At 55.3% G+C, this 11453-nt stretch overlaps 2 protein-coding genes across 2 annotated transcripts in view; one reads left to right on the top strand and one right to left on the bottom strand.

Annotated features, from left to right (window-relative positions):
* Positions 1-2667, top strand: part of EME2 (essential meiotic structure-specific endonuclease subunit 2) — a 7808-nt gene extending 5141 nt beyond the window's left edge. The window contains exons 7-9 of the mRNA XM_009324310.1: positions 412-527; positions 978-1167; positions 2326-2667. Of these exons, the coding sequence (XP_009322585.1) occupies positions 412-527; positions 978-1167; positions 2326-2496 (477 nt within the window). The 3' untranslated portion in view covers positions 2497-2667. The remainder of the gene's footprint in view (positions 1-411; positions 528-977; positions 1168-2325) is intronic.
* A 1645-nt stretch (positions 2668-4312) lies between these two features.
* SPSB3 (splA/ryanodine receptor domain and SOCS box containing 3) lies at positions 4313-11448 on the bottom strand (the record flags this gene model as incomplete). The annotated part of the gene is made up of 6 exons (XM_009324309.1): positions 4313-5328; positions 5642-5767; positions 6251-6353; positions 8160-8347; positions 9129-9306; positions 11404-11448. Coding segments are annotated over 6 exons (987 nt in total), but the record flags the coding sequence as incomplete, so codon positions are not given.
* Positions 11449-11453: the final 5 nt, after the last annotated feature.

The following is an 11453-nucleotide window of genomic DNA, read 5'->3' as shown; positions in this document are numbered from 1 at the left end:
ATGCCGCAGCAGTCATAAACTAGGTCAAATACGATCTAAACCCTTGCTTGATATCCCTTGAACTGAACTCCTGCCCTCCCTGAGTACGCCCCAAAGCGGGTTATGACTCGCTGGCTTACTGGGAGCTAAGAAGGATGCGCAGGCTTTACCGCAGTGCTGTGTAAACCGAGCTAATGCAGGCAGCCCAGCCTCCCTCCCCTTCTAGCCCCAGCCCAGCTTCATCCTGCCAAGGGATGTGTCCTCCCCATGTGCTTTCCTTGCTCCTCTTGCTGGGTGCCTTTGGTGGCCAGGGCTGACACCAGCTCTACTGGCAGAGGGCGAGGGCCTCGGGCTGTCCTGGCTCACCCGAGCCTGTCTTCGTCCCGCTGGTCGACGTGTTAACGTGTTTCACCTCTGTCGCTTCTCCTCCAGGCGCTGGTGGTGCTGCAGCTGTGGGGTAACACCGAAGTGCTGTTCCTAGACACGTGGCAGGAATTCGGCCAGCACGTCTCTGCGCTGACGAAGGCAATAGCAAAACGCCCGTACAAGTGAGTTGTATCGCTGGACTCGGTCACGTCCCAAACCCAGAGCTTAGGGAAACCTCAGCGGAAGCTACAGGAACGTTTATCTGTAGCTGCCAGCCTGTCCTTGATGCTGTCAGTGTAAGGGCCCACGCTAGATGTGTCTCAAGGTCATTTTCAGTCTCTCTGCCAATGAGAATCCTCTGTTCTCACGGTGAATGAGGTGGTGATTCAGCACTAGGAAAGGAGGGAAAATGACGGCCTTAGGAAAACCTTTTCCCCAAGGTGTTCTGGAGCTTTCCAGGGAAGGAAAGAAAATTATGAGGGGGAAAAAATATTAGTCCTGGGCAGAAAGAGGTTTTAGAAGGAAGCCCACTGCTTAATGCTAGGAAGGCTGCAACGCCTGGGGTCTGCAGGCCTGTGCTCGGTGCACGCACCGGCCCCAGGTCTTGCTCTCAGCAGTCTGTCTTTCTGCAGGAGGCAGCTGGAGTCGCAGGAGTTGCCTTTCTGCACTGCCGGGGCCTGGGCCAGCGGGGTACGAGTGGAGAAGGATGGCACAGGACTCTGGCAGGTGTGGAAGAGACAAATCCAGCAGTTTAACAGAGTCAGCCCCGCAACAGCAGCAGCTATAGCGGAAGCATATCCCTCCCCAAGCCTCCTGTTACAGGTAAGCCCTCAAACCCCTCGGTGTCCTGTTAGAAGCTCGGAGGATGCAGGCAGGGAAGGGTGCCACATGCTTCCTCGCTTAAAGGTCTTTGCCGATGCAGCAAACAAGCCATGAGTGTGAAAACGGCTCTCCAGAAAGGCAAGGCTTGTCTCCAGATTGTGTTTGACTTAAACCAAAGCTTTGTTTCAGCGTAGCCACTTACCCCTCCTGTTAGCCCTTCCAGGCCTCTCTCTGCCTTGGTCTCGCCTCACAGGACCCGCTCAAAGCGTCTTTGCGTTTTTGCTTGGCGATACATTTGGTTGCCCACCCCAGCCGGTGCAGCTGAGGGTCTGTTGGACGCATCTCACTGCCCTTGCCCAACACGGTCTGTCCGCCAGCTTTGCTTGGTTTTATTTGAAATGGGTGATGTCTCAGGTGGCTGCCGTTGCGGTCCGACAGCTCTACATCGCCCTCAGGCAGAAAACGTGTCGCCCCTGCGGGCTGTGAGGGATTTCGACAGGACACCCGAGCTCTCTTACTGCTTGCTGTCACCAGCGGCATACCCCACGCTTTCCTTGCTCTTCTGTTGTCTGATCCTTCAGAGAGCTGATTTAGCTCACTAAATTCTCCCTCTCCCTACTCCCCTTAGCTTTCTGCTGGTTCGTGAGCCGGACTGGCTCAGCGAGGTGCTGGGGGAGCAGGATTAGACTAGAATGCTGTCTGACCCTTCTGACAGCAGCTTAGCCAATTCATGAAGACATGTTTTTATCAGCAAGTGCTTGTTTTTGTGAGCGTTAATCACACAAACTCTTTCCATTAGATCAGGAACTGTGACAGAGCTTCTTTTTAAAAAGTCGCATGTAGTCAAATACTCTCCTCTCCTTTTTCTTCCCCTGGAGCTTTGATCTCTGTCCCTCGCACAGCCTCTTCGGAAGAAGTGGCTTTACAGCTCTCTCCTTGTACGCTGGCAGGGCAACACATAACTCTTCAGAGTGTGAGGTCTGTTTGCAAGTGATAGATCTTGTTTCTTCTGAGCTTTAGCCCCTGATCCTGGTATGTTGGGATGAAGGCTCACTCATGGATCCTCACTGTAACGATGGGATGGAGCCTTGCAGGGATGATTGGAGTCTTCTCTTAGAGCATCTGCGCTAACTGCTTCCTTCTCTTGTGTGCTCGAAGGCCTACGAAGAATGCGGCACAGAAGATGAAAAACGCCTTCTGCTGAGTGACATCCCAGTGAAATCGGACGTCAGCGGGAAAGACCGCCGTGTTGGGCCAGACTTATCCCGCCGCGTCTACCTCTTCATGGTATCCACCGACCCCGACCTTGTCCTGGACCTGAGCACATAGAGGGACCGTGGGCCGTGTCGGTCAGCCTCCTTGTTTTATCTGCCAAGACTCGGCAGTGGCCGAGCTGCTGCTGGCACAGCAGTGCTGCTGGGAGCCTGGCCAGGGGAAGCAGCTGATTCTGTTTCAGAAGAGAGACCCGCACACCAATAAATGTCTTGTTACAGATGCTTTCTTCAGCCTCTTGGCTCTCCTTTCCTCTTTTAGCTGCCCCAGCTTTCTATCCCCCTGGCTGGAAAGCAGGCTGCCTCCTAAAAGAGCTAAGGAATGGTTGGAACAGGGGCTGGATGTGAGAGCGCTAGTGAGCTGTCCCTGAGCAGCACAGGACCAGCTCCCCCCCTGAGACAGCCGCTTGGGAAGTCTGTCCTGCGCTGCCTTTCAGGTGAAGCCGTCTATTTTCTGCACCGTGTCCTGACTTTTAATGTCCTGCTCCCCACTGGCTCTTTGGTGAGACCGGACCTGTTCGTGTAGGTCCTGCTTGTGGCTTTCTCGGGCAGGTCGGTCTCGCTAGAGTTACTTCGGAAAACGTTTGCCAACTGTCAAAACCAGCTGGCAGGAGAGGAGTCACATCCTTGGGGTAAGACGGAGCTCAGGGCAGGGGAGGGGAGTTTGTTGGTTGAACTCCCAACACAAGGAAATGCCAGATGAGCCCCAGAAAACTCCCTGCGAAGTGGTGGGTTAGGATGGGATTCTCTTTTTCCCAAAGCAAACGCTCAGTTTTTTACTCAGAAATAGCCGCAGCCAGGACAGCAGGGGTCAGGGACCCCCCAGCGCCTGAGGTTTTGGAATTGCTAACTGGGGCCTTCCACAATGACATAGAAACCCCTGAACTTCCTCCCGTGAACCGCAGCTCGCTGGCTCAAAGCGACACCAAGTGGTGCTGCGAAAGTGGGGGGGCACCCTCTGAACAAAGTTCCTCCTTGCCAGGGATTCTTCTGCCTCCATCTGCTAATACTTGAAGTAGTTTCTGGGGAGAAGCAATCCAGCGAGGCAGTTTTTTCTGGCTGCAGCACCGATACGGATGGATTGACAGAGAGCCTGTCCTACTTCATCAAGGTTCTCATTCAAAGCCTGTCACCAGAGAAGCGAGAGCCATCTCCGCTTCAGGATTCGTGAGGTGGGAAGGGAAGGCACGGAGTCGTGGGGCTCGGCAGGGGATAAACGCACGTGGTGCAAAAGGCTTTACCGGAGCGTTTGCAGGTCTGTAATAGGAGCAGGGGAAAAGGCAGCGGCTGGAGCTCTGTGTTCCCCGTGGCCGTGCTGGGAGGAAACCCAGGGAGAGGACAGGTTGAAAGCCATTTCCCGTCCTATTGATTTCAACCCTCTTCCCCTTTCCAACACCCTTTGCCCTTGGCTGATGGCACCAGCTCCGACCGAAATCATCCGCAAATGCGCTGCTCACCGGAGGAGAGGTCAAAGGCCGGGAAAAGCCCCACGAGCAGAAGCCACGGGCTGACCGCAGGCCCCGCGGAAGGCGGTCAGAAACCGCAGGGACTGGAGCTGCGCTGGCATCACTCCTGCAGGGGTGGCAGACCCCGCGTGGTTCTGCCGCCGGGCTGCCACGAGCGCGCGGTGCTGTGGCGTCCGTCCGGCTCCGCTGAAGATCCATCCCAGCCAGACTGGCGTTTCAGCGGGAACCGCAAGAACCCTCCACGGGGCAGAGGCAAGGTAACCTCCGCTGCCTTTACCTCCTCTAGGTCTGACACGCAAGCGCTGCATTTAAACATCCCCTCCAGGCCGTTAGCTGTGCTAGCGTGGCTATGTTGGACGAGCGCCTTCAGATTCACGCCTTCAAGGGCCGCGAGAGGAAAGACAGACAGTTTCTACTTTTATTATTACAGTTTAATACAGTCTTTGATACAGTAGAAGCAGCAGGAGCCAACATGCAAAGCAATTAAAGTCATCGGGGGCTCGAGAGGGATCACCAACAGCTCAACTCCTGTAAGCAACTGCTCTCTCAACAGCGACGCAGATGCATCTCTAGGAGCCCCTGGCCCTACGTGCTGCCGCTCGATCGTGCCCCACAGCGCGACGAGTTCATCGCAGATACCAAACCAACACGCAACAGTTAGGAGGAGGGGACTGGTCTTTGTCTTTTGAGGAGTCGAGTCCGTTACGTGACTAGAGTCTAGTACGCTTTGAAACCGGGAGGCCACCTTAAATCTTGTCTCTGCTGAGAGTCTGCAGAGAAGAGGGATCCTTCAGGAAGAGGCGACGGCTTTGACAGCAGGTCAGGAGATGAAGCTCAGACACTGGGCTGCAGTTTACCTGTTTCACAGAGCTGGGACCTCTCTAAGCCTACAGGTCTTTTCAATGTACGTGATGGATGTTTAGGCTAAAGACTTCCAACAGCGTAAGAGAAATCTTTCCAAACAAGTAGAAATGGAAGTCCCCGTGAAGAAAGAGGTGCATCAGGCCTGGCTGGTCCTCGCAGACGGCGGAACAAAACCCCACCCGACTCCCTCACAGCAGTTCATCTGCAGAGACATTATGTCCTCCTGCACCTCTTCCTTTGGCAGGCCTCTGCGTCTGAGCCACAGGAGCTGTCTGAGTCGCTTCCCGATGAGGAGGAGGAGGAAGGCTTCGACGTGCTATAGTTCATGCTCAAGACCCACCCCAGTTTGTTGTGTAGCACCTGCTTGAGTCCTGGTGGCAATGGCAGCACCTCCAGCGTGTCCACGTAGTCGGGCAGGAGCTGGCGCAGGCGGTAACAGCAGAGATACTGGAGGGACGTGCAGCTGGTGCAGGAGCGGATCACCTTCATGCTGCTCTTGGCCGCCGTCGAGCACACCATGGGGTAAAACTTCTTGTTCTGCAGCTTCGTAGCTGCAACCCCTGCCGGAGGACAGCATCAGGGAGGTTTCACATTAGTTTTGACAAGGTGATCTTACTCCTCCTAACTACCCTGAACCTATTAACTACAGAGCTGTTGGAAAATGCCTGGAAAACAGCCTTTTGAAATCCCAATCTATTAAAAAAACAAATGTAACCTTCCTCCCACTCCCTTCACGCCTTGTTCTTCTACTTTGCCAGCGTTTTCTCCTGCAGCCCTGCTGCAGCCAGACTCCGAGTTCAGCCAAAGCTGCGCTGCCCCCCCGGCCCCGCAGTCCCTCTGCCTGCAGGCCGCCGCGGCTGCCCTTGCTCTTACCTATGCACTTGCGGTTTTTGAAGAACGTGAGCGTCCCGTGCCACGTGTCCAAATGCAACCCGATGATGGAGCCTTGGCCAAACCTCGAAGAGAAGTTTGTTTTGTCTCCCTTGTGATGCAGTAGTCCTTGAAACAAGAAAACCGGCGTTCAGCGGAAAGCCTGTGCTCCACAAATTCATCCCAACTCCCGCACTGTGAGTTCCCGCTGATACAGCCTCACTCGGTGCCTAAAAAATCCCTCCGTTGCCTGATCCCTGCCCTCCCACCCCAGAGTGGGCGATGAAAAGGGGAAAGGTGAGGTTTTGCAATACCAGAGGGCAGGCAGCGGCACTGAAACCCCCCATCAGTGACGTGCAACCGGCAGTCCAGACGCCCCGGAGGTTCACGCACCGGTTCTGAGGGGTCTGCAAAACGCGGGCAAGGCGAGATGCTCCAAGAGCTGCAAGCTGCAGGCAGCCGCTCCGGTTGTCGTTGACGAAGGGACTCGCAAGGCTGGTGGCCTTTTTGGCCTCAATCCCATTCAGACCATTTAATTCTCAACCCCTCAGGGCAACACTTACGCCTGCTGCTGCCCTTCCAGCCATCCTGCCGCCGCCCTGCCTGCGTTACCTGTGTAGGAGAGTCCCCAGCTGTCCTCGTCCTTGCCCAGCAGGCTGCAGAAGGTGTGGCGGTACTTGTCCAGGTTCACATCCGACGTCCCGATTCCCACCATCTGGGAGGCAAGGCCAGGAAGGAGAACACAAGCTTAGCGCCTTTTCAAGCAACAAAACTCAATCGAGACTCCACCTCCGGCTCCCCCCTCCTTCTCTTGGCTCGGTGCAGAACACCCAGAGGTTTTGGTGAAGCCAAGTCAGAGGTTTCGGGACGGAGTTGAAGGCTCCCAGCTCCAATTTCCTTTCCTAAATGAGGAGGCCCAGCTGAACTGCTGGAGAAGCTTGCTGTCCTGTTCATGGAATCGTAGAATGGTTTGGGTTGGAAGGGACCTTAAAGATCATCTGGTTCCAACCCCCCTGCCGTGGGCAGGGACACCTTCCAGTAGACCAAGTTGCTCAAAGCCCCGTCCAACCTGGCCTTGAACACTTCCTATGATAGGGCATCCACAACTTCTCTGGGCAACCTGTTCCAGTGTCTCACCACCCTCACAGTAAAGAATTTCTTCCTAATATTTAATGTAAATCTACCCTCTTTCAGTTTAAAACCGGTACCCCTCGTCCTATCACTACACTCCCTGATAAAGAATTCCTTCCGCATCTCTCCTGTAGGCCCCCTTTAAGTACTGACAGGCCGCAGTAAGGTCTCCCCGAAGCCTTCTCTTCTCCAGGCTGAACAACCCCAACTCTCTCAGCCTGTCCTCACAGCAGAGGTGTTCATCCCTCTGATCGTTTTCGTGACCCTCCTCTGGACCCGCTCCCACAGGTCCGTGTCTTTCTTATGCTGAGGGCTCCAGAGCTGGACGCAGTGCTCCAGGGGGGGTCTCACCAGAGCAGAGTAGAGGGGCAGAATCCCCTCCCTCGACCTCTGGCCACGCTGCTTCGGATGCAGCCCAGGATACGATCGGCCTTCTGGGCGACCCAGGTGCAGGACCTTGCACTTGGCCTTGTTAAACCCCATGAGGTTCACACAGGCCCACTTCTCCAGCTTGTCCAGGTCCCTCTGGATGGCATCCCGTCCCTCTGGCGTGTCGACCACACCACTCAGCTTGGTGTCATCTGCAAACTTGCTGAGGGTGCGTTCGATCCCACTGTCCACGTCCCCGACAAAAATGTTAAATAATACTGGTCCCAGTGCGGACCCCTGAGGGACCCCACTCGTCACTTGTCTCCACTTGGACATCGAGCCGTTGACCGCAACTCTTTGAGTGCGACCATCCAGCCAATTCCTCATCCACCGAGTGGTCCACCCGTCAAATCCATGTCTCCCCAATTTAGAGACAAGGATGTCGTGTGGGACAGTGTCAAACGCTTTGCACAAATCCAGGTAGATGACATCAGTAGCTCTTCCCTTACCACCAAGACTGTAACCCCGTCATAGGAGGCCACCAAATCTGTCAGGCACGATTTGCCATTAACGAAGCCGTGTTGGCTGTCACCAACCACCTCTCTGTTTTCCATGTGCCTTAGCATAGTTTCCAGGAGGATCTGCTCCATGATCTTGCCGGGCACAGAGGGGAGACTGACCGACCTGTCGTTCCCCGGGTCTTCCTTTTTTCTCGGGGGTTATGTTTCTCCTTTTCCAGTCACTGGGAACTTCACTGGACTGCCACGACTTTTCAAATATGATGGACAGTGGCTTAGCAACTTCATCTGCATCAGTTCCCTCAGGACCCGCGGATGCATCTCATCAGGTCCCATGGACCTGTGGACTTTCAGGTTCCTTAGATGGTCTCAAACCTGATCTTCTCCTACGGTGGTCCTTCATTCCTCCACCAGGAGAATGAATGGGTCCTTCGTTCTCCCAGTCCCTGTTCAAAGAACACCGGACATTTCTGCACGCCCATAAGCGACTCTGCCCCACGTACCATGTCCGTGCCGTAGACCGGGGAGGTCATCTTGATCTCCCAGAAGTGCTGCCCGTCTGCCAGCTCTTTGTTCCCCCGGATGGCGGCGGTGCCGCAGCTGTACTCCATGTGGAAGTTCACCTTGCGGTTGTCGCAGGTCAGCAGGGTGGCCGTCGACTTATTCAGGTCGTCCCACACCCAGTCGAAATCTGTTCGGGAAGCACAGAGGGGACAAGGATGGGCAAAGGCCCTCAGGGAGCGATCCCCAAGCCAAAGCACAGGCGGACATTTGTTCTGAAGGCCTGTCAGGGGGTTGTTTTGGGGTTGGTTTTTTTTTACCATTTAAGAGGGTAAATCCTCAGCTGTGCACACTGGAGAGCTGTTTGAGGCCTGAACTATTCTGCAGTGTCCCACCGGCATGGTTCGGTGCTCTGAACCCAAAGCTGTCGGCATTAACCAGCTCCCATTTTGGCTAACACGAGGCTCCGCAGACCCAGGCAGAGCCTCCTTTCTTCCTACGCTTCTCGCAGGCTCAAGGAGTAGCTCTGCCATGCCACAGGCTTTCTCGGCCAGCCCGAGCCCACCCTCTGCCTACCTCTCCCCTCTGCTCTGAGCACGCCCTGCCGCGCAGCCGGGCGCCCTGCCAGCCGTACCAGGGATCCGCGGCAAGAGGGCTGTAACCACGGGGGCTGGTTTCACTTGTGGCCTCAGCCGGATTTGAAAGCAGGTCCCCAGAGGTGAACTCTGATGCGTTAACAAGTTCAGCACTTAGCCCTTGAAACATCACAGGAGGCACGTGCTTGTAATCTTCCCACAGACTACGTGGCCTTGAGATGTAAACAAAGGAGCACCGCACGCTGGGACAGAGATAAGGGCCCCGTGGAAAGCAAAGGATCCGCGCAAGGGTGCAGTCCGTGCCGCCAGGCCAGGACTGCACCCACCTCAAACCCCAAAGGACTACGGCGGGCTGCTGGGATGCCCCTTCCTTACACTCGTCCTCCTCTCCGCACTGGCAGTCCTTGACGCGGTGGAGGGCATGCAGGCTGGAGAAGTAGGGCGCTTCGCTCTGGCTCTCGCAGTTGCAGTAGGACTCCCCGGTCACGGGGATGGCGCTCGGGATGGAAGGCGAGAGGGAGGAAAACTCTGGCTCCGAATCCGAGTCGCTGTGCTGCCGGGGAGAACGGAGGAATGGTCACTGCTGAACGCCCCCAGGCTCGGGGAGCTGGGCTGGCAGAGGTCTGCGAGGCCTCACGCACCGCAGAGCCGTGCGGGGAGGTCCCCAGGCTCGTGCCAGAGCCGGTGGCAGCACGGCTGCATCGTGCCTGGCCTGGCCTGCCACGCAGGGAGGTGAGGGGCTGTGCCAGTCGAATCACCCTGCTCTGGGACCTGGCTAGCATCTGTCTGAGCTGCAGAGACCTCTCGGCACGGGGCACTGCACGATGTGGGTATGTTCTTTGTGCCTTCCAGGGGCGAGGAGCTGTCACAGCAGGCAGGCAGCGCGACTAAGTCTTTAACACAGGTATTTTTAAGCAAACTCTGTGCTAAAGCTACAGCTTACAATGGGCAGGTTACAGCCACCTGGAGACCCGGGCCAAGGCGTCACAAAACCGGAGCACGCTGCTGAAAACCACTGCTCTAGAGAGCCTGGGAGCTGACAGAGAAGAGAGGGAGGCAAACAAGACGAGGAGGAAAAGGGACAGGAGGCCAGGCAGGGGAGAGGGCAGAACAAAGGGGAACCAGTTCAGCAGTGCGGCTGCAGCTCCTCACGCCAGCGCTGCAGACAGGCCCACAGGGAACCTACGGGAGGATTAAAAGGCTTTTGTTCACTTTCATGCACGAACACAAAAACTTGATTTACTATTCCCCAGCGCCAAGAGACCAAAGTGTCCCTGCACTGGAGGCTGTAAGAGTCAAAGCCCCGTCTCGCTCTCTCTGTTACGGGAGGCTTGGTGTCGCCTAACGGAGTCTCTTACCACAGATTACAGCGAGTTACTCTGGGTTTACATGCTGGTCAGGTGTACCTGCTCGTTATTCACCCCCATGGCAGACTTTGTAAGCAGTATTTAAAGACAAAAATCCTTCAAACTCATGTTCTTGTAGCTGTGTGAAATGACTGGGGCTTACTTACGTGCTGCCCACCCCTCCTTCTCCAGCCTGCATATTAAAAAGCTTGATTCCTGTCTTTCATTGGCCTAACCACTGCTACCTAGAAATCCAACCATTCCCGTTACTGCAGAAACACAAAGCTACTCTGACTGCAGAGAAAAGGCTCATTTTCTGGGAGCGGAGTGCCTGGGTTTGGACACCATGCTCTGGCAGTGGCCTCGTAAGGCTTTAGCCTAGCTTTGAAGCTCCAGGAGCAGCTCCTTGCCTCCCCGCCGCTGCACAGGGAACTGAACTCGCACACTCAAGAACCGGGGAAAAGAGTGAAGGATGGCGGAGGTGAATCTAAGCCACTCCTCGCACTGTTTTACTGACAGTGTTCCCATCTTCCAGCACACCTGCATGCCCGGGCCAGGCTCAGAAGTGGCGTGCACGTTACAGCACAGGAAACGTGAGAGAATTTCAATTCAAAGATACCCGAGACTGTTAACTTCACAGACTGAAGCAGCCCCACTCCCTCCACCAGCATCTACCGGCCGCACAGAGACCAGAAGTTAGCACAGCCGCGCAGCGAGCCAGGCTGGAGAACGGATCCAGTTTAAACACATATTTGGTGTTTAAATATGTGTTTAACATATTTAGGAGAAGGCTCGTTAGGCGGCCTGTATATTTTATTAAGTCTTTTCTGATTTTGGCCAGTTCTGCCTGCTGAAGTACTAGCGGCTCGGTTACACTCGGTTTAACACATATTTAGTGTTTAAACTAGTACTTAAAAAAGAGTATTTAAAAAACATTGCATGTGTTTTATATACCGCACACACACATTACATGCTTAAAAAAAGCACTTAGCTTAGTCTCGATCAGCTCCCTGGCTCAGCTAACGACAGAGCTGCGGCGCACAACCGGGGAGCAGAGTACGGGCAGCTTAGCCTTCCCTGCCTCAGGGGCCTCCTGTGCCAGGAGCCCCGCACCCCGCCTTAGAGCTTGGAGAAGGCTCGTTGGGCAGCCTGTATATTTTATTAAGTCTTTTCTGGTTTTGGCCAGTTCTGCCTGCTGAAGTACTAGCGGCTCGGTTACACGGACCTTGAGTAAGTGCCTGCTGTGGGGGGGAGAGGAAAGCTTTCCCTCGTGTCACTTCAGAGCCACCCGAGCACCAGCCTACCTGCCCGTCGGAGTCGTAGCCCCAGCCACGTGTGCCGGTGGCCCAGGCAA

This window comes from Pygoscelis adeliae, unplaced genomic scaffold (assembly GCF_000699105.1).
Source record: "Pygoscelis adeliae isolate BGI_AS28 unplaced genomic scaffold, ASM69910v1 Scaffold595, whole genome shotgun sequence".
In the NCBI taxonomy this organism is placed as follows: Eukaryota; Metazoa; Chordata; class Aves; order Sphenisciformes; family Spheniscidae; genus Pygoscelis; species Pygoscelis adeliae.
This window is presented reverse-complemented; position numbering and strand designations above follow the sequence as displayed.